General features: G+C 39.5%; 1 protein-coding gene across 22 annotated transcripts in view; it reads right to left on the bottom strand.

Moving 5' to 3' along the window:
- Positions 1 to 14,323: 14,323 nt before the first annotated feature.
- Positions 14,324 to 22,849, bottom strand: part of MAGI1 (membrane associated guanylate kinase, WW and PDZ domain containing 1) — a 490,154-nt gene continuing 481,628 nt past the window's right edge. For 13 of the 22 annotated variants that reach the window (XM_088134375.1, XM_088134376.1, XM_088134378.1 and 10 more), the window contains 2 exons: positions 21,390 to 21,528; positions 14,325 to 17,161 (listed from right to left, as the gene is read on the bottom strand). In XM_088134375.1, coding sequence (XP_087990501.1) covers positions 16,404 to 17,161; positions 21,390 to 21,528 — 897 coding nt within the window. In that variant the 3' untranslated portion in view covers positions 14,325 to 16,403. Of the gene's footprint in view, positions 17,162 to 18,785; positions 18,875 to 21,389; positions 21,529 to 22,849 lie in introns of all 22 variants that reach the window. The other 9 variants (XM_088134371.1, XM_088134372.1, XM_088134383.1 and 6 more) reach the window with 2 other exon arrangements.

The following is a 22,849-nucleotide window of genomic DNA, read 5'->3' as shown; positions in this document are numbered from 1 at the left end:
CCTTGGGCCAGTCCCTCTCTCTCAGCCCTAGGAAGAAGGAGGCAATGGCAAACCACTTCCAAAAATCTTGGCAAAAAACTGCAGGGACTCAAAATCACAAATAAATAAAAATCGATATCAATCAAAAAGTGCAGAACTCTCCAAAGCCACTGGAAACAAGACTGGGTAATTAGCATGGGCATTCCCAAAGGGAGTGGCCTTAGGTTGTTCCAGCTTTAACCCTTTTATGTACCTAATGACAGCAGAATAGAGATGAAAAATAGGACACCAGGTGATCCCTTCTCTATTCTGCAGCATGTTTAAGGCCTCCCTAAAACGTGGTGCAGAATAGCAGGAAAGCTGGCTGGGTGACTTTGAGTCAGTCACTCTCTCTCAGCCCAACCCACCTCACATGGTTGTTGTTGTGGAGAAAACAGGAGGCAGGAGTATTAGGTATGTTTGCTGCTTTGAGTTATATATAAAAAAGGAAGGGTAAAATCCTTCCTTATCCAGAGATAAATCTGAAATGTAAATGTAAATGTAAAATAATAATTACTTGGAACAGCTTATATCCTGCAACAATACCTTTAATGCCATCAAACAACATCTGCCTATCCAATGTCCTTGGGAAGGACCTGATAGGTGGATAAAAATGCCAAATCCAGTCTAAACATCTGGCTGACTGTGTGACCAACCATTACAGTCATGTGAAAAAGAATGTACACCTTCTTTGAGTTCTATGGTTTTACGTATCAGGACATCATAAAAATCATTTGGTCCTTAGCAGTTCTCAAAAGTAGGTAAATACAACCTCAAATGAACAACAACATGTGACATATTACACCATGTCATCATTTCTTTTACAAAAAGAAAGCCAAAATGGAGAAGCCATGTGTGAAAAACTAAGTACATGCTTACTGCTTCCATAGGTATGAAGAGGCTAAGTAGCAGTCAGGTGCTGCTAATCAAATGCCCTTGATCAACTGATCATCAGCAAGTGTGACTACCTCTATAAAAGCCGAAGTTTTAGGAGTTTGCTGGTTTTGAGCATTGAGGTGTGTGTTAACACAATACCAAAGAGTAAAGACATCAGCAATGATCTTAGAGAAGCACTTGTTCCTGCCCATCAATCTGGGAAGGGTTATAAGGCCATTTCCAAACAATTTAAAGTCCATCATTCTACAGTGAGGAAGATTATTCACAAGTGGAAAACATTCAAGATAGTTGCCAATCTTCCCAGGAGTGGACATTTCAGCAAATTCACCCCAAGGTCAGACCGTGCAATGCTCAGAGAAATTGCAAAAAATCCAGGAGTTACATCTCAGACACTACAGGCCTCAGTTAGCATGTTAAATGTTAACGTTCATGACAGTACAATTAGAAAAAGACTGAACAAGTATGGTTTGTTTGGAAGGGTTGCCAGGAGAAAGCCTCTTCTCTCTAAAAAGAACATGGCAGCACAGCTTAGGTTTGCAAAGTTGTATCTGAACAAATCACAAGACTTCTGGAACACTGTCCTTTGGACAGATGAGACCAAAGTAGAGATTTTTGACCATAACGCACAGTGCCATGTTTGGCAAAAACCAAACACAGCACATCAGCACAAACATCTCATACCAACCATCAAGCACGGTGGTGGAGGGATGATGATTGGGCTTGTTTTGCAGCCACAGGACCTGGGCACCTTGCAGTCATTGAGTCAACCATGAACTCCTCTGTATACCAAAGTATTCTAGAGTCAAATGTGAGGCCATCCGTCCGACAGCTAAAGCTTAGTTGACATTGGGTCATGCAACAAGACAATGATCCCAAGCACACCAGGAAATCTACAACAGAATGGATGAAAAAGAAAAAAATCAAGGTCTTGCAAAGGCCCCGTCAAAGTCCAGACCTCAACCCCATTGAAATGCTGTGGCGGGACCTCAAGAGAGCTGTGCATAAACAAATGCCTGCAAGCCTCAATGAACTGAAGCAAAGTTGTAAAGAAGAGTGGGCCAAAATTCCTCCACAATGATGTGAGAGACTGATAAAGTCATACAGGAAATGATTACTTCAAGTTATTGCTGCTAAAGGTGGTTCTACAAGTGATTGAATCATAAGGTGTACTTACTTTTTCACACATGGCTTCTCCTTTTTGGCTTTCTTCTTGTAAAATAAATGATGACATGGTATAATAGGTCATGTGTTGTTGTTCATCTGAGGTTGTATTTACCTACTTTTGAGAACTGCTAAGGACCAGATTATTTTTATTATGTCCTGACACATAAAACCATAGAACTCAAAGAGGGTGTACTTTCTTTTTCACATGACTGTATGAAGGAAACAATTTGGTGGATGGAGATCGTGTCCCCAGTAGAGACTCCATTGCATCTCAGATAGTTATACTGAATAGACCACCAAACATGTACTCATCAGCTAGCCCTACTTCTATGTTACATGTTTAAAGAAAGTTATCATTTAAGAACTTTGAGCAAATGAATGGCATCTGATTATCTTTCAGATAAATCCAAACTAGTCTGAAATCTCCTTGAATTTCTTTGTCCTCCCAAATTTACAAAACTTCAGGATTTTTTCCAGAAGCATTCAAGGCTTTGATGAATGTAGTTTGAAGTCCATCATGATTAATCTGTGAAGTAAGACTTTGTGAGTACTCCGAGAGAATGAATAATACGAATTTGAAATAAGATTGATCAAAACCAAATAACAAGCTGAAAAGAAGGAATTGGTTGGAGGCTGCTTTTATCAAAAAGGGACATGAAGAAGAGAAGCTAAAAACTACAAAGGGTTCGTACAAGACACATTTCTGATTTAGTGGAAGGATTAATCAAAGCACACAGTGAGTAGCCCAATGTAATAAACATAGAAAACATGTTTATTTGGATTGCCTAGAATATACTTATCTATTGATCTCTCCTTGTCCTCATACTTTGCAGAGGCGGCATGTTGCCAGATCTTGGGTGTTTTGTCATGACATATTGCTAGGGAATCTCAAAATGTTCTAGGCTGGACAGGATTGCAATACTGTATTCCAAAATCAGGGCAGGATCCAGATTTAGAGTTCTCTTCTATCAACAGGACAAAATGACCAGGGACTTAAACACCTTTTTTATCAGTCAAGGCTACAATATTTGGGACTTTAGCTTAGTAAAAGGGGATTGACAGAGAACATGGTAAAGTTGTTTAAAAATCATACATGATATGGAAAAAGTGACCCATGAGAGGTTTTGCTCCATCTTTCATAGAAAAAACAAAGCATGTTTTTGCATGGTTCACGTGATATCGTGATAGTCATTAATTCAGATGACCATCCAGTGCCATGGATTAAGAGTTGGAGACTCCAACTTGTCTTAAGGGGGAAAGCTTGCTTCAGAATACCAGTTTCAGACACACCATAATGGCAGAGAAATGCATCACCATCCCTTGCTGGTGAGGGTGCTTGTTTGGCCATCATGAGAGAGAAGATGCTGGTCTAGGATCAGCTTTGGCCTGATCCAATGTTCAAACTTTACAATTTGGAGGAGAAAGCAGGAAGATTACTTTCCTGATCTGTATTTTTCTACTCCACGCTGTTTCTAGGAATATGTGAAGTTAGCCTTTTAGGAAATATTTAAGGGGGAAAAAAAACTAGGCACCTATGCTATCTGGGAAAATTGAGAAGATAAAATGGAGAAGGGTAATAGAAAATCTAATTGAAAGTCTAGGTGATTTTTGTAAAAAGGTGGAAAAGGAAATTTGTAAAAAAGAGGGGGGAGGAGAAAGCAGAATGGAGAAAGACAAGTAATGCAGATGCCAAAAAGAATGCCAGCTTCCCCCAACCTGATGTTTTCCAGATATATACAGCAACAGTTCACAGGATCTTGTTATGCTGACTGGATATAATTGGAGTTGTTCTCTAACATCAAATTCGGTAAAGCTAAGATTTCATTTATCATGCCGTTAGGATGGTTTGTGGAAAGCTAGAGCTCCCCAGGGCAGCATGTCGATAGGGTGTGGAATGTTACCAAAGGCTGTGGGAAGCATTCCGTTAAGCCACGGAAAAGTGAGAGTAAAAGGCCCCACCGTTAAACCAAAGAGGTGCAGCAGTCTTGACTGGTAGTCAACTGTTGGAAATGACTTCAGTTCTGGCCCTGCAAGAAAGATCATTCCTAGTTAAGCTACATCCTGAAGGGAAGCCTCAGCCACGTTTGAGTCTGTTGAGGGGAGGCTGACAGTATATAAGAAAATATAACATATTGAAACATCCATTTGCATAACTCTGAGACTACAGAAATTGCATTCCGAGCACAATTCATAACAGATGCAAATGATTAGAGATTTCCCAAATCTAGGGAGTCAATTTAGACATTCATTTGGGCCTTGCTAATTTCCAGCATAAAATCAGAACTGTTTTGGACCTTGGATGTTCAAACTTTGGGATAGCTTAATATGGATATCAGATCCAATTATTTCTCTTTAACTGAGTAGGCTTGAAAAATTATAGCCCAAATTAGAATTTTGGTTTCGTACACTACACCCCCCCCCCCAAAAGATGAGACCTTCAGCCCCTTGGACTGTCCTAGACATTCAGATGGTGACAGTAGCACCCTGTCCATTACCATAGCTACATTTATTGAACAAGCTGCAATGCATTTTTTATCAGTGTTTCTCAATCTGGCTCAGGAATTCTGGGAGATGAAGTCCATGCAACTTAAAATTGCTGAGGCTGAGAAACATTGCTCTATATGATGTCTTCTTTTAAGACTTTTCAGAAGCTTTTATTGGACAAAAACACAAGAGGTAGATTGCTAAATCAATCTGTGGTATTGTAATTATATCACTCAGATTCTGAAAGAGCTTGTGCTGGTGGCCAGTAACTGTATGACCTCTGATTCAAGGTGCTGGTATTTTTTTCCAGTTTGGGCCCTGCCTATCTAAGGGAAAGTCTGTCTCATTATGAACAGATCCATTTATTAAGATTTGCAGGAGAAGACTTTTGAATTCATAGCAAGTTAGATGGCTACATTTTCAGCGGGCAAGAGAGAAATGTTCCTTTTGCTACTGCAATTATAGGTAGTCCTCGAGTTATGACCATTTGTTCAGCAACTGTTTGAAGTTACAACAGTGCTGAAAAAATGGACTTACAACTAGTCCCTGAAGTTACAGCCATTGCAGCACCCCCACGGTCACATGATAGCAATCTGGCTGCTTGGCAACCCATTTGTACTTATGTTGTTGTTCAGTCATTAAATCGTGTCCAACTCTTCGTGACCCCATGAAACATATCGCTCCAGGCCTTCTTGTCCTTCACTGCCTCTCTGAGTTTGCTCAGTTTCATGCTCATTGCTTCAGTGATGCTATCTAACCATCTCATCCTCTGCTGTCCCCTTCTCCTTTTGTCTTCAATCTTTCCCAGCATCAGGGTCTTTTCCAAAGAGTCCTCTCTTCACATTAGGTGACCAAAGTCTGAGCTTGAGCTTCATTATCGATCCTTCCAATGAGCAATCAGGGTTGATTTCCTTTAAGATTGACTGGTTTGACCTACTAGCAGTCCAGGGGACTCTTAAGAGTCTTCTCCAGCACCACAGTTCAAAGGCATCAATTCTTCAGCGCTCAGCCTTCTTTATGGTCCAGCTCTCACAGCCATACATTACTACTGGAAAAACCATAGCTTTGACTATGCGGATCTTTGTCGGCAAGGTGATGTCCCTGCTTTTTAATATGCTATCTAGGTTTGCCATAGCTTTCCTCCCAAGGAGCAAGCATCTTTTAATTTCATGGCTGCGGTCTCCGTCTGTGGTGATCTTGGAGCCCAAATAAATGAAGTCTGTTACTGCTTCCATTCTACCCCTTCTACCTGCCAGGAATTGATGGGTCCAGATGCCATGATCTTAGTTTTTTTAATATTGCGTTTCAAGCCAGCTTTTGCACTCTCCTCTTTCACCCTCATCAAGAGGCTCTTTAGTTCTTCTTCACTTTCTGCCATTAGGGTGGTATCGTCTGCATATCTGAGGTTGTTGATGTTTCTCCCTGCAATCTTAATTCCGGCTTGTGATTCTTCCAGCCTGGCATTTCTCATGATGTACTCTGCCTATAGGTTAAATAAGCAGGGTGACAGTATGCAGCCTTGTCGTACTCCTTTCCCTATTTTGAACCAATCGGTTGTTCCATGACTGGTTCTAACTGTTGCTTCTTGGCCCGCATAGAAATTTCTCAGGAGACAGGTAAGATGGTCTGGTACCCCCATCTCTTTAAGGATTTGCCACAGTTTGTTGTGATCCACACAATCAATGGCTTTTGCATAGTCAATGAATTGTACTTATGACCAGTTGCCAAGCACCTGTGATCATGTGATGGCATCTGCAACCTTCCCTGGCAGCTTCCCACAAGCAAAGTCAACGGGGAAGCCAACAGTGGAGGTTGCAAGTGGCTCAGGTCTCCCCCACCCACCCTGGCCTTTCTTCAGTCATGTGCACCATCCCTCCTTCCCTTACTTGCATGCACGCACCACACCCTCCTTCCCCCTTTGCTCACTCGCACACATGCACCAGTGCCCTCCTTCCCCTTTCACTTACCCACACACACACTCCCTTCAGGCTGCACTGCAGCTTTGGGGCTTTATAGGAGGAAGCATTAAGCCTCATGAATGGCCAGCAGCTTCCAACATGAGCTGCAGATGCACATTGAAAGCACCCCTACAGTGCTCCTTCAGTGCCAGAAGTGCCCTTGGAGAGTCCTTGAGTGAGGGAAGGAAGGCACGGTGCATGTGTGTGAGTGAGTGAAGGGGGAAGGAGAGGGCTGGTGCATGCAAGCAAGCGAAGGAGGGAAGGGGGACCAAGAAGTCCCTGAGCCGCAGCATGGCAAGCAACCTCAGAGCCATGCAGTTCTGGGGCTGCTTGCCACCCGGCAAGGCTGGGCACAAGATGGCCAAAAAGGCAGAGATGGGGGGGGTGAGACAGGCAGGTGGGGGGAGTTGGAGGCAATCCCTTACCTTACCGAGGCTCAAGGCTGGGAGGGACCAAGCCTGGAATGGCTTGGATTGGGGTGGGTCCTCAGATAAGGACTGGTGGAATTCGCTTAATGATGGCAATGGTGATTGCTGGGATTGCTGTCAATAAGTGTTGCAGTCACGTGATGTCTTGCTTTACAACACTGCTTAACAATGGAAATTCTGGCCCCAATTGTGGTCATAAGTTGAGGACCGCCTGTATTGCTTTCAGGTGTTCTGATACATCTTTACTGTTGAGCTTTTAAAGGGCTTTTTGTAGGCTTTTAGTGTTTCTGTTTTTCCTGATCTGCACATCAATATGGCTCTTATTAAGAAGGATAAATCTCTTAGGTACTGGGTCACGTAATATAATAGGATAATTCCTGTTTCATTCCTCACACTCATAATATTTAAAAGAGTAGAAATGGTATACAGGCCACTAATGCAGCCATTTGGATCATTCATCAGCAACCACACTCCGACTAGTTCCTGTGTATTTGTGGCAGATACTATTTTTAAAAAGACTTTGCTTTTATGTGTGACAATTTCTCTTTCGTTAAAGCTCCATTTAAAAACACATTGGATAGCATTCTGTCCCCAGGGGTACCATTGTTGTGTGTTTAGAATGCTGTAATAGGCATTTTACAGCTTCTTAATTGTCTCTTGCTGGAAAAATGTGAAAGAATATTGCACCAGGTTAAAAATACCAGAATTAATAGAACTCTTGAGGGCCTACTGGATCAAACACCTCTTGGAAAGTGCCTGTATGGCTTAATTCAAATGCTAACACCATGAGCTGCTCAGAATGCCTAAAATACGTAGGGGGACTGCAGTAATAAATTGAATATAGCAGACCTGGGGGGTATCCATGATGTTTCAACAAGTTATAGCAGTAATGGGGAAGAGAACATTTGCACTGTGAGCTTGCAAGCGAGATCCACAGGGTGCTGATAACATCCTAACTCCCCCACTCCAGATGGCCAGGATACGGTCTTATCTATCACTTTTGCAGAGCAAAAGAATTCTGTAATGCAAGGTTCATATGCTCTGCTGAGATAGATCTTTGGTCTGATCTAGCAGAGAGCAGAGATCTCGCAGAGATCTGCGTATGTTCCAATGGGATTGTGGAATGCAAGGCAGCTTCGAGTCAGCTTGATGAACTTTGTACAGCTGCCAGGGTGCTATCGTGGTTCCCATATGCTCAGTAACCCTGAGGGACCCACTGGCTGCCATGGACAGAGATGATGGATGGGGCTGAATTGATAGATATGCCCAGTGCCATTTTCTAGCAGAGATGGAAATGCAAAAGAAACTTATCATGGAATCCTAGATCTGGAGGGCATCACTGAGGCTGTTTTACTTCCTCCAAATTAAGAGATGGCTGTCCTCCTCTCTTTGCACACACCCAGTAAAGGGAACTCTATCTCCTCTTGTAGTTTCCACTGTTGCTTTTATTGTTAGGGGGGAAAAAATGGTAACATTCAACTGGACTTGCTTTCTGGTAACACGAATCCATTAATCCATCTTACCAATTCAAATGGATTCTTCAGACTAATTTAGTTCAACGTTCAAATCAACAAATTCAAATCTTGAATGATTCATATAAACCTAGTACTGAATCTTCAATTTTTTCCAGAGATATATTGGATATAACTGATACTTCAACAGAACTGAATAGATATTTCTCCCAGTAACAAGAAGACTGACCTGAAGTGGAATAATTTTTTTGACACATCCCTGCCACCCCCGGTGCCTTTCTTTTAGATAGATCCAGACTACACAGAATGATCCTTTCCAAGAAAGGATTGAAGGAACTTTCAGAAGTTTCAAAATTTTGAATAATGAACAAAGATAAAATTGATGTTAACTAATAAGGCAAAGAGTCAAATTCAGTATAATGCAATTTAAGTCCAACAAATCTGGAGCACACTACACTACTGAAGGCTGATATACTGGTGGTGAACAACAGTTTGATAGGTTCTGATGCATTAGTAGAGACGGCATAACGATAGGAAAAAAAGGCTAATATTTGAATTATTATTAAACCAGCAGGTAAGGGAAAATTTATTATTTAAAATAGATTACAAGGAAATTGTGGATGGATAACTACTGAATGATTTAGTTAAAAAGGATATTTGAGAAAAATAGTCTACAATAATGCGATTATATATTTCTGAGTTTTATACTTGTATCTTTTATGTAGAGCCAAAGATTCACAAATGTGCAGTAGCTCTATTTGGAAAAAAAAATAATTCTTTCTTAGGTTGTACTTAAATGTGCTTATTATTTTTAAGTCCATTTGTAGCTGACTTTTAATATTATATCAGGGATTTTAATCATGTTTTAATAAACTGGGGTTGAGTGAAAACCCTGATTTAGGGAATTATATTATACAGAAGTATTTGTTATTAGTTAACCTTAACTTTTATGGATAATTCTTTGAATTATTGACTGTATTTAATTTTACTGGGATCAAAGTGGTCCATTTTTCAAAAAATAAGGATAACCCAAAATCAGTGTTGGATCCAGATTTAGAGTAGACCTATTATAATTAATGGGACAGATTAGCCTTAAGTAAATTTCTCTGATTAAAGTAAGTTTACTCTAAGTAAATAAAATGCAGAGTTTTAAGGATCAGGAGTCTTAATTATACTGAATTTTCTTCTGAGTTCAATTATCAGAGGCAGGGAGTCTATAGATTTGTTGAGCTAAACTGGGCCAAATAGGAACATGAGAGACATTCATCAAAGAAAATACCTCAAATACTTACTCTTTTATAAAATATGCTACACAATCTTACCATTATGCATCAAGAATGCTATAGCCAACACAATATAAAATTGACTGCGCTAAAGAGGATTATTCCACCTCAGGGACCTTTTTCAAGTGGAAAAATACTACTGTAGTGTCCTCACACATATTTTATTAATCCAACTGATGGTAGACAATAGTAAGTTCAATTTACTACTTGAAACTTTATATTTATAATGCTTTTACTAAAGTAAACTATGTGGGCAGAATCATGAGGACTAAACCCCCACAAAGAATTGGTGAAAGTCTAAGGAAAGTAGTGCTGGAAACATAGGGCCTATAGACCACAATAATTACAAGATTCTTTCCACCTGTTTTTACAATACAGCTTAGCAATGGGATGCCTATGTTATCTGGTTTATGGAGGTTTAACCAATAGCTTACCAGTACTTACTTGGTTGTGGTTTAGTGGCTAGCAAACCCTACTGAGATTACAGCTAGGAGGGCCAGGTATGGTTCAAAGCATCACTCTCCTTTGATGCTCTTTAGAATGGCATATACAGTCCACCTTCCTATTCTTGAACTCTCAGAGCAGTATGAGTACTGCCTCCTGGTGGTCACTAGGGAGTGTTAGAGGTGAGCAAGTTTGTACTGCACTGCTCCAAGAATTGAAAGTAACATATTGGGAATAGTGGATGGTGCATTGAACTCCTAGGAAAAACTACCACTTTAGAGACAACCGATCATTTAAAGAGATTAGAAATATTATCTTTTATATGCATTTTGCTAGACTTGCTGTTTTGCTCTAAATATAAAGCTTTGTAAGATTGATTATATATAAGGTTGTAGACTCTATATAATCAATGTGGCCAGAAAAGGATTAATCAATTGTGTTAAAGGAGAAAGGAAGTCTCTTCAATATTTGGCTGTAGGGAAAAAAGCAAAACAAAAACAAGAACGCTTCTCAAAAATTAATATGGATTTTGTACTAGGTTGAGCACACTCAGAGGCACCCTGTTCTTAATTCTTACATTTTCCACCCTCTTAAGCTACTGTTTTGCAACTGGCTCTCCTTGGTGATCTATTTTAATAAATATTTGTAAATGTTTATTAATGCATTTAGTTTTAAAAAGTACTTTCAATAAACTTAAAATATTTCTATACCTACACTATGGTATGTTAATTATCTTTTAATCTTCTTTCCTCTTGTTTACATTATCCAACCTGCTATTCTCTTTCTAAAGTTTTCCTTCAAATTACTGTCCAGTCATTATATTGCATTATATTTTATGAATTCAGCAAAAATAAGATTTTTTTAAAAAAAAACTGATGTCCATAGTTAATTATTTCTTATATAATCTCTATTGAAATGAGAATTTAAAATGTGCAGACATTAACATTTATATGCTTTAATTAAAATATTTGCAATTTTATATGCTGCCCCTTCATCTTTTGGTTTCAGGAGAGTGTGCAATTTAAAAGTTTTTAAAATAAAATGATCATAGCTGGGATTTTGTTCAGCTTTATGGTGCTCCCTTTTGGTATATCTAAAAGATATTCCCCTGGTCAACAGAGATATTCAAGATCAAAATCTACCCAAATATATATTTGGGCGAAGACCCGGAAGTCCTCACAATATATGGAAGTTTCCCCAACACCCAGAGACTGTACACCAGCTGGAAAGAGGGTGGGGAGGGTCTGGTGAGTGTCAAAGCCACTGGCCTAGATGAAACCCAGAGCATGCAGGAGTCCACCAGTAAGATGGCACCCAAAGATGAGCTGCTGAGAGAATGCCTGAGACAGCAGAAGGCATGGGAGAAAGTTCAAATGGAGGAAGTGCCATGGCAAAACAAGACCCTGCCTGGCATGTACTATTGACAGACAGCTGAGGTGGCTGACATTGGGAAATCCTATCAGTGGCTGGAAAGGACTGGACTAAAAGACAGCACTTTGTCACTGGTCATAGCAGCATAAGAACAGGCACTGAGCACCAGATCCCTAGAAGCAGGGGTCTACCACACTAGACAAGACCCAAGCTGCAGGTTGTGCAAAGATGCCTCAGAGACAGTCCAACACATAGTGGCAGGGTGTAAGATGCAGGCAGGAACAGCATACACTGAACAGCACAATCAAGTAGCTGGCATTGTGTACATATGCACAGTGTATGGGCTAGACCCTCCCAAGTCCAGATGGGAGATTCCACAGAAGGTCATGGAGAATAATAGGGCTAAGATTCTGTAGGATTTCCAGATCCGGACAGGCAGGTACTGGCCAATCAACCAGACATCGTGGTAGTAGACAAGGACCAGAAGACAGTGGTAGTGATAGAAGTAGTGGTGCCAAGTGACAGCAACATCAGGAAGGAGTATGAGAAGCTGGAGAAGTACCAGGTCCTGAGGGAGGAACTGGAGAGGATGTGGGAAGTAGAGGCCAAAGTGGTCCCAGTGGAGCACTTGGGCTGTGACTCCTAAGCTGGGAGATGGCTCCAACAGATCCCAGGAACGACATCAGAGCTCTCTGTCCAGAAGTGTGCAGTACTAGAACAGCTAAGATACTACTCAGAACCCTCAAACTCCCAGGCCTCTGGCAGAAGACCTGAGATTGAGGAAGACACATACCACCCATAGGGGTGAGAGGGGATTTTTTTTTCTTTCTTACAGCTACTGAAAAATTGTCAGTGATCCTTGTCAAGTTGCTCCTTCTTGACAATCAAATTGCCCACATTTCTAGTTAAATTTGATGTAATTTACCTCGGTACAGCAAGTTTCTCCTAGCCTTCTCTGGGTACTTCAGCTAAACCAGCACCTCTTGCTGCTCACAGCTCTGCAGATGCTAATGCAATCATTGCCAGAGAACTAGAAGTGCTGTGGGAGAGGCAGCCTCTGTAAAGCATCTCACTGTGCATTCCCTAGACAGCATTTTTAATTATTAAAGAAACAAAAAAGAATCCTGCACTTTTAGAAGTGCAGTTCCTGCGTTTCCACACCTCTGTTCTTTTAAAGTGAAAGATAAATTTTACTGAACGTGTCCTGTAACGTGAGCATGTCTGCTGCCATGGACCAGTTAGGGGCAAAACCCTACATTTGTTCACAGATCAAATGGATGGAATTCTTACCTCTCCAAAGTCACTAACACGTAAGTGTTAGACATTATTATTCTGCTTCAATTACACATGCCTTATGTTCAATTTGACTTTCTCCCTCTTCCTTTGGTGTTTTGCTGTGCTTTGAGCCTTTGTTGACTTGCTTTAATGTAGTGAATTAATGCAGTGTCACAAAAGGATATTAATAATCTCAACATTTATGTAAAACATCTAGATCTTAGCCAAAATATTTTAACAGGTTTTAGACAGGAGCCTTTATAGGTAAATGGCGATTGCAATGCTGCAAATTTAATAAATGAAAAAAATGGTACCAGAGAATAATTACTATCAAAGGCTATTTTGTTTCATGGTAGAATATCAGAATTAAACTGCTGAAATTAAGAACAGTGTTCATAGTGGTCAGCATTAAAATAATAACTACCACCCAACAAAACCCCTTTTAGACATTAAGAATATCGGGTCAGGATTTGTAGACCTGTACTTATTTAATGTTTTTATTCCCCATGCCACTCTGATAGTCGCATGACTTTTTAAATGGAGGGGCAGCAAAATGAAGCTGTATTAAGAAGCAAGGGACAAAGTAACTTTGAATGCCTCTCTGGGTTGTGACCATTCATCATATACAAGAACAGAATTAGTCTTCTCCCCAATGTGAAATTAAAATCAATCATTTTAATTCTCATACACCCTTGGCTAAGCTCGAACAGTGTTTAATGTATCTTTGCAAATGAACACCCTGTGTTTTTATTGATTTAACTCCCAGACCCATAAGCAAATCATCAAACAATTATTGCTTTGCTGGTCCACAGATTATTTCTCATGGTAACTTATTCAGCCCTCCATTGTTATATTTCTACTCCAGTTTGGCTTCAAGACAATTGAGAAGTCTTGAACGTAGTCTTTTCCCATTCAGCTATTGCTTCTATTGTTTAAGCAATAGAATTCCATTATGACTTTCTGGGCCCAAAATCAGTTATGGTCTCTGGTGGGCTAGGAAGGACATCCACTGTGTTTAAAACTAATTGAAATATAAAACCAAAGAAAGGAAAATATCTCTAAGACGAGCCATAGAAAAAGGTCTCCCGTGAATTACTGTAAACTGCCCAGCATCACTTCCTAGTGATATGGGCAGTGACCAAATTTGAAATATAAATAAAAATAAATAAGTAAAAATCATAGCAACCTAACTCAGTATTATTGATTCAACAGCCGGCAGGGCCTTTTCAAGGCTTTAAGCAGGAGGTGTTCCACATTTTATCTGACAATGCAAAGGACTGAACCTGGTACTGATTGCATGCAGGTTATGTGTTCAGTTAGCCTGTTGGGATCTTCTTCAGCGGTTGGCTGACATACAATACCGATAATCACTGGAAGATCAGTCTTCTTCTGACCCTCCCATAGACAACAAGAGGAGGCACAAACATCTGCTGAAAAACCCAAGGCTCGTGTTGTATTTTTTTTGTGAAATGCAATGTCAAAACAGAGCAAGATAAAGCCAGACGCACTGCATTTCTTCCTTAATCTTACCACTACAATCATGTAAATGCTTTGTATGGAAATCTTTATTTGATAATAAAAATAGCATTCAGAGACTCTTTCCTTCATTGTAGCTACATCATATACATTGTATTTTGTCCCTAGGAAAGAATCTTATATTGAGTAAAGTCCACATCTACTTAGACTATCATCATGTATAAACCCAATCTTTCAAATAAAGCTATGAACAATGTAGTATTTATATATGCATAGGGTTTTTATAAAAAAGATTGGCCCACATACGCTTCTCATCAACACAGAAAAACAGCACTATGACCAGAGCACATGGCAAGTAATGATGACTGAAGAACACAAACCGCACCCAAATGCCTCCAAGAGGCACTTCCCACCCCATCGGAGGACATGATATGATCTTCCAATCAACAAAATCTTCCAAGTTACTTATATTGTCTTCTGTTAAAACAGCTTTACATACCTGATTCAGTTTACATTAAAATATATCCCCATGAATCAATTTGTTCCATTTTTTCCAGAAATATAAACATGTAGCACATTCCTCACAGCTAAATTTTGTCATAAAGTCTCTTTTATACAAACAAAGAAGTCAACAGTTTCTTTTTGTTTGCTTTCAACAGGCTCTGCTAATTACAATTTAAACTCTGTACACATAACGACAAGCTATCTTTGTCTTTCCTTTTTCTTTACAGTACCAGGGCGATAACAGTGATAGACTTGTAATCCTTTTTCTTTGTGTATATGTGTTTGTGCACGGGTATATGAAAAACAGTGACACAGGATACAGGTACACATCAATGCACTGTAAAATAAAAAGCAGCAGTTAAAAATTTCGAGTGGTCCAACAGTAACGGCAAATTTTTGGCTCAGCTAGGCAGTAATCCATTAATTGTCCTATCGGCACTACAGTATACTTACCGCACAAACTTGCATGAAAATACCCCACAGAATAAAACCTTGCATAGGTTTGTTCCATTCCTTACAGTCTGAAGTAGAGCACAAACCACAGCTTTCTCTCAAGAACTCCATACCAAATTTTTATCTTTTTGTTTGTATGACAATTCGCAAATGTACTTTTTGTCTCAAGTAAGGGTAACCAGAAAGTAGAAAGGAAAAAAGTTAAAATAATAATAATAATAATTAAAAAACAGAAGCCCAGAGAGACAGGTCCATTTGGCAACAAGAGTACTTAAATGCTTAGACTGACCTGAAAGCATTTAAACTCAGCCTATAAAAGAAGGATTTGTTCCTCAAAATGCTTCTTGAAAAAGGAATCAAATTAATGTCAATTTCCCTTCAAGGCAAACACGTGATACCATTCAGGTTCCAGTTTCATCTGCATAGTCCTACCGGTTGAACAACAGTAGTGCTGCCTTTAATGGTCACAATTATGAACAAACATGATGGTTTGTCCTGTGCATGATGCAATGCATGAGTACGAATCCATGGCCACCTTACTTCCTTTTAAAGGAGACCCAAAAGTACATATTGTTCATGGAACACACTATACATTCCTTAACTACTCGTGCTGTGTAGATCTGTATAAATATCCTTCATCCCAGCAGTAGTCTCTTCAAATAGTTCTCTTAAAAGTTGAGTACTATGTTCTTTATTTGTAAAGGGGAAAAAAAAATCACTCCACAGTAGTTCTCAGTTTTACCAATCAACCCCCTCTTCCTCCAACCCATTCTTTAGAAAATCATAAATTCATCATTGCAATGAATCAATCAATGAAACAATGTGGTTGATCATAAAATCTTAACCACTGTGGCTTGCCCACCTAAAACTAAGAAAGGAACAACAAAGCCACAGAAAAATACAATGAATTTATGCTCACTATGGTAACTAGTTAGAAAGGAACACAACTTTCATCAGCCTTCTGGATGAACATTTGGCAAGTATGTTTTGAAATGAATATACTGAAAAATACTTTAATGTTGACCTACACCATGTGCAAAAACACGTAAATATGGTCTGATGATTAGATTTTAGTTGTGTGGTGGCTGTGGGAGGCATTTGAGGCTTGCTACCTTCCTTCCTAGGAATTCTGAATGCTGGAAAGGCCACACGAGTATTGTGGGCCTGCAAAAGCCACTAGATACTGAGGTCAGTGCTGCACTCTTTATAGGGTCGCCGTCTTTGTTCCACTGGGTGCCTGTTACTCTTATTTGTGTCGTATCTCAGCGTGCATTCCTCCTTCTCCCGGAAACTGACTCTGCCGTCTCGATTTCGTTTATCGGGAGACCTCTCTCTTCTTCGTTCTGGGGTCCTCTCCCTCCTCCTATCTGTTGACTTAGCCCTCCTTTCAGGAGGTGAGCTCTCCCTCTTCCTATCTGGCGATCTCCTCTGATCCATTAGCCTTTCGAGCGACCGTCTCCTTCTGCTGGGTGAGCTATCCCGTCTGTGGGTCGGTGATCGTTCTCTTCGTTTCTCTGGAGAAAAGTCTCTTCTCTTTTCATGCCTTTCTCTTCTCTCCAGAGTATTTTCAGCACTCCTTGTACCTTCCCTCCTCTTTTCAGGAGGTTTCCGTTTTTGTCCGTTGATGGCCATTCTCTCTGGTTGTCGCTCTCGCCTCCTTTCCGGTGACCTGTCCTTTTTTCTGGTTGGGATGCTATTGCTGTTTTTAGAAGTTCCGTTCCATGTGTGATGCTCATTTGATTGTCTGCCAAACTCTCTGCTGCTTTTGGGGTCCTTAAAATATATCCGCTTCTCTCCATGTTGGGATGATTTGTGAAGATCTGGTGGATAACTGGGCTCCAATGATAAGTGTTGTTGTCTGTCATACTGCATGTTTTTCACTTCCGATACTTTTTGTGCACTTGTGGCTGGGCTGCTCCTGTCACTGCTGGGGTCTGAAAAAAAGATAACAACAAGACATTTGGCAATGGTGACCTCATTTTAGAGTCTGATACCAGTCATTATTCTGAAGACTTCATTAGTGACAAAAACAAGCAATTGTTAAGCAGTCAATAAGCTGCTTCCTGAAGCTTTTGTTAATTTTAGTAAAACAGCAAAGGATGAGTGCTCTACATTAGTATGAGTGCTTCTCACGGCAATGGCCATCTTAAGCTAAATTCTGGTCTCTACAACAACAGGAATGGGAAAATTAACCTTTTCCCAGGTTCAGATCAGAATATGTTGGCCTAACATAAATCCTTTGTAGTTAATACCTTCATATCCTCCTTTTCTTTTCATTTCCTGATATAAAATAGGCTTTAAAAATAATTTTAAAATGTTTTAAATTAAAAAAAAGAAAACTGTATCTGGAAGATGGCTTATAACTTTATTCATAACTTTCCAGTGTGCAAAATCTTTGAAGAAGGATATATTTTTAATCATTTTAGTATCGATTCTCAGAACTCTGGAATGAGATCCCCCCACCCACCCCCCAGAGCTCCAGATGGCTCCCACCCTGATGATGTTCAGGAAGCTATTCTCCCAGGCTCTGGGGAAGAATGAAGGTTGAGCTCCTAGTGAGTGGGGTTTTTTGGGTGGTGGTGGTGGAATTATATGTTGTTTTGGAGGCCATTCATGATTTTTTATATATATATACTTGCAATTGTATGGCACCCACAGTCACTAGGTGTCAGGAGACCTATAGATGTTTGGTTTTAAGTACACTCAGTGAACACAGAACCTAACCCCTCTTTATACAGAATATGTGCAAGCATTGAGGACAACTTTGGTTTTGCCACCATGATTCAACTTACACACACAATGAGAGCAGCAGGGTAGGGAAAGACATGATTTGATCTTATTAATGCAACAGATTCTGTTTAGATCTGCAGAATGATCGGGTAAAATATTTACATTTATCCCGTTGCAATAAATACAGATGCTATAAGCAGAAGCAGCAAATCATCTGTGCTGGAGCAACCTTTTTATACATTCTTGGCAATAGTTGATTATGAATTGTTTAAAAAATGGCAAAATATTGCAGTTAAATTGCTTTGAAGTTGGTACTGTAATTGGTTATTTCTTTGGAAAAAACATAAATGTCTTCTGTGACAGAGCTTAATGGATTCTAAGTCAAATAATTAACATGAACCCAATAGATGTTTGAGAACATTAACATGATAATAAGTCACGCAACTCCTTAGAATCCTAGACTCATCTCTTTTCTCCTGAATATGAAATAAAATTCTCTGATGCAAACTCTTTTCTTGACAGATGGGGTTAGCTTAGCTTTTCTGCAGGCCTTTCCTTTGATGATTTCTGAGAGGAAACCATGGATTGCTTATACCATAAGACTTCAGAAGTAGAGGACCACTGTTTGATCTTCAAACAATGGCAAGTCAGTTGGGCAACTTGTGGTCTGTTGCAGGAGACCACGGGGTACAGGGTACTTACAATTCATGGAACTGCAGGATGCTCAGAATGAATTGCCGTATATGCAGAAGTTTAGCAAAGTGGAAAGCAAGGTGAGAGAATTAGGCCACAGCACAGAAACACCTAGTATTGATTTTAGCTACAAACCGTAGTTTGATTATGGCCCATAAGGTAGAAGCAAGACTCCCCGAGCTTGTCATTTCTCATACATGCAGCGATATTAGGAGGTATCATCGCTGAGGAAGGAAGAGCCCCGGCACCAAGAAAAATAGGAGAAAGAGAAAGAAAAAAGTAGAATGTTTAGATTCCCTATAATAAAGAGGTAAGGGGAAAAAAATCTTCATCTTTTAAAAAAATATTAGAATAAAGAAAAGTTTATTTTGTTTTCCAATCAGGATTGTCTAGGCATCACCCATATATAAGGCTGCAGAAACAGCAATGGTTAAAGCGAGACAGTGTTCTTAAACATTGAAAAAAGGTGATTAAATAACCTAGACAACGAAAGTATCCGAGAGAGGGAGTGCAAAGAAGAGAAGAGAGACATAATTGGGGCAGTGAGACAGAATGTCAGAGATAAAACAATTAACAATCAACAACGACAAAAAGAAACCTACTACAGACTACAGACATTGAAGATAAGTACAAAACTCATTACAAAAATATACAGCCTCGTTAGAGAAGCGCGTTCCAATTGAGTCAGAAAAAATATTGGAACCTCATTCTTTTTGAAGCAATTTGTTAGTGACTGCAACGGACAGTACTGACGCAGCTCAGCCCCCAAACGTGACAGGCACAGGACACCAACAGTCCAAGCCCCTGGCGTGAAAATGGAATTTGTTATGGGATTTCAAAAACGACTCGCAGCCCAGACTGAAAGAGAGAGAGAACAAGCTAACCAAGAGACCAAAAGAAACTACCCTGCCCCGTATCCTGGTGTTGTATTTTCATCCTCAGGGCAACAGACATTCTGGAAGAAGTGAAGCACTTTTTTTATAGGCTATATTTGCAATGTTTAGCATATGGTACAATACTTTACAGCCAAAAGAGCATAGGAAAAAGACAGAACATAAAGAACATTACACAGTTTTAGTCCTGCGGAAACATGGCCAATTGAGTGTACAACAGAAGTGCAAACACAGGAATTGTAATCATGACATGGATTAAAATTGTAGAGTGAGTTGGCTAAACTACTAAGTCACCTGACTGTGTGAAGTCTTCAGTATGGTCTAAATAAAAACAGACAAGTCTCTGTGTGGTGTGGCATACTAATTAAATCCTTTTAAGAAATGGCATTGGAGCCATAGCCAGAACAACTGTGGGATGTTTAAGGGCGATGTTCTCATCATAAAGCATGCCAAATAACTTTGCCCCAAACAACCATTTAAGTTTTTTCACTTCTTACAGTACCATGAGGTCACTCTTATAGTCCCATTAAAAAAAAAAAAAACTCACTAAAATTAATCTAAGCCAGCTTTTTCAGTTTATGTGGCTTTAGAAGGAATATAATTGGCCTATATCACAAGCACACGTCCATCTTTCTCAAGACAAACTGAATTGATATATAGATATTCAATGATTCATTTATAAGACCAGTTCAACCTGGTGCTAATATAATGGAGTGAAAAAATAAAGAACAATGATTTTTTTTTTTTTTGGTAATAAAAGCAATTTGTGGGGATAGAATTATAACCTTTGAAAGATCGCACCCACATGTTGTTGCCACTTCTCCCATTTCTGGAGAACAAAAATAGAAAAGTACATTAGTTGGGACTTCTGATAGTGTTCCACACTGGGAATAAAAAGAAATATAATTTATTGATATATTATCCCAAATATGGGGAAACTTAAAGGACACCTGCTCATTTGTGTGCTTATAACTCATAACTGGTCGGAAACCAATTATATTTGGGAAAAGCCCTACATCTAGGGCATATATCTGAATAATTATCTCAAATAAATAGGACATCATAATATTATATACAGTACTAAGCCACCCAAAACCAATACTATGGAACTTAAATACAAGTGGGATTTTTAACGCTGATATTTCCCTTGGCAACAAAGTAAAACAACATCTCTTCTCTTATAATAAACATTGAGAATGGCAATAAGAATTTGTTCATAGCCTACACAGTTGTGAACAAACATTCTAAAGGAAAAGGGCGGGGGGGGGGGAATCCAAGTGAATATATTCTTGTATTGCATACGTTTTTAAAAATAAATTTATAAATATTTACAGAAATGTAAGGGGACAGTAAAAGCCCAGACACCATCTTGGAATTCATGCCTATGTTTACAGACAAAAGCCAAGGACAACAGTTTCCAAAGGATAACACACATTTCCCAACTCTGCATTGATCAGAAGACGAGGGAACAATTCATCCGCTGAGAAACAGTTTGGCACAGTTCAATAAACATTCCTTGTTTGGTCGGACAGGATAGTACAGTTTTGGTTTGTCTATATGTTTTTGCCCCCTTTGATCACCAAAATACTGCTCTGAAGATGGTCTTGCCTGTACACTGTGCCCCCACAAAAGTCCATAGTAGCAAGCAAAGGATGAAAAAGTGTAGAGAAAATTCAGCACAAGCGAGGCAATTAACCACTGTTGTCAAGGTTGGTAAGACATTGGTGGAAAAAGAGAAAAAGAAAGAAAAGGAAAAAGAAGAATCCCCGCTTCAGATCTTGGAGATATATCATTCATGGTGTGATGCCAGGAGGAAGAAAAGGAATGTTTTCATAGTTTGACCCACCATATTCTGGTACAGAACCATCTCCACGTTTGAGAAACAGGCGAACTTTGCGGCCACCATTTTTAATTAGTTCTATGGCTCGAGCGTGCTTCATGTTCTTTGTGGTTTCTCCATTAATCTCCAGGATTTCATCCCCAATCTGTCAAAATAAAATAATCTATGACTAAAGTAAAATGTTGGAAGAAAAGCATCACATAAGAGTCAGAATGAGCTGGTTGCCAAAGTGCAAAATTGAACACTGAGCCCGGTGTAACATTTTGAAGTGGGAATACAGCATTTCATAAAGTTTCTAGTGACCCAAGTACAAAAAAATGCATATCAAACTAGAGATGAGATCCTGAGTTATTTACTATTAAATTTTTATTACTAAGATTTCTATACTACTCCATTCTGGAGAGGCATGTCATAGACCTGTAAACATGGCTAAAATACCTGAAAAGGTACATGTGGAAAATGATAGTTTGAAACTACCCCTGTATCTAAATTCCAATGCAAGGATGGCAGAGTATGTGACTGTGCTCACAGGCCACTGAGAGAGATTTAATTGTAAATGGGCTACCCCTAATAAAACAGCGGTATGCAAAAAGAGTCCCTTCTGTTCTTTTTTAAAACAAGCAAACTAACAAAATATCCAGACAAATATTTTAAAAAGTACCAACTAGGGATGAAAAAGGAAAAACAGAGAACAAAAAGTGTGAGTACATATGTATCCTTCTCTGCTGTGGCCTAGAGATAAATGCACAACTTGATGGCCTATGGCGGCCACTATCTCTGAAAAAACGTAGGGTTACTTCCTACAGACCTTGAAAGCGTAATTTTTTAATGACAGAAAGGGAGAATTCCTAAATAGGTTATTCTGGGGAATAATCATGTTAATGGAATTTAATTTTAATTAAATGTACATGTATATGAAATCAAATTATGGTTTTGCATGGACCCTGCCTATTGTTTTGGGGTATTCACCTAAGGCATGTCCCTCAAAGACCAAGCTTGGTAGCCCTTGGTCCAGAAAAAGAATCAGTATCCAAAGGAATGCTCAGTGAAACTCTACAGATAGGATTTTGAGGCCTCCGTTTAAAAATGTAGCAGTTCTAACAACAACATCCTGGGGGCCAGATGGGGGCTCGCACCAGTGGAGGTGGCTTGTGGGGTGATTGACCTTGCCCCCCCCCTGTCATCTTGAATGTTTTTAGTATTTATGTACAGGGTTTGTTGTTTAGATTTGATTTTAATGGATTATTTGTTTAACTATTAATGGGGGGATTTTTAATTATTGATGGGGTTTCTGATTTTAATTGTGAGCCGCCCAGAGTCACCCGTTGGGGGGAGATGGGTGGCATACAAATTTAATAATAACCAAACAAACAACAACTCATATGAAACGCTCTGTTCAAATGCAGAGGAATTTGGAGAATGGCATCCGATGCGGTGAGATAACTACACTATGTAAGGGAAAACCA

Source organism: Python bivittatus, unplaced genomic scaffold (assembly GCF_059951505.1).
Source record: "Python bivittatus isolate LINGU-HERP-01145 unplaced genomic scaffold, Pbiv_v1 ctg000080_np1212, whole genome shotgun sequence".
Taxonomy (NCBI): domain Eukaryota; kingdom Metazoa; phylum Chordata; class Lepidosauria; order Squamata; family Pythonidae; genus Python; species Python bivittatus.
The sequence above is the reverse complement of the archived record's forward strand: the minus strand, read 5'-3'. Positions and strand labels throughout refer to the sequence as shown.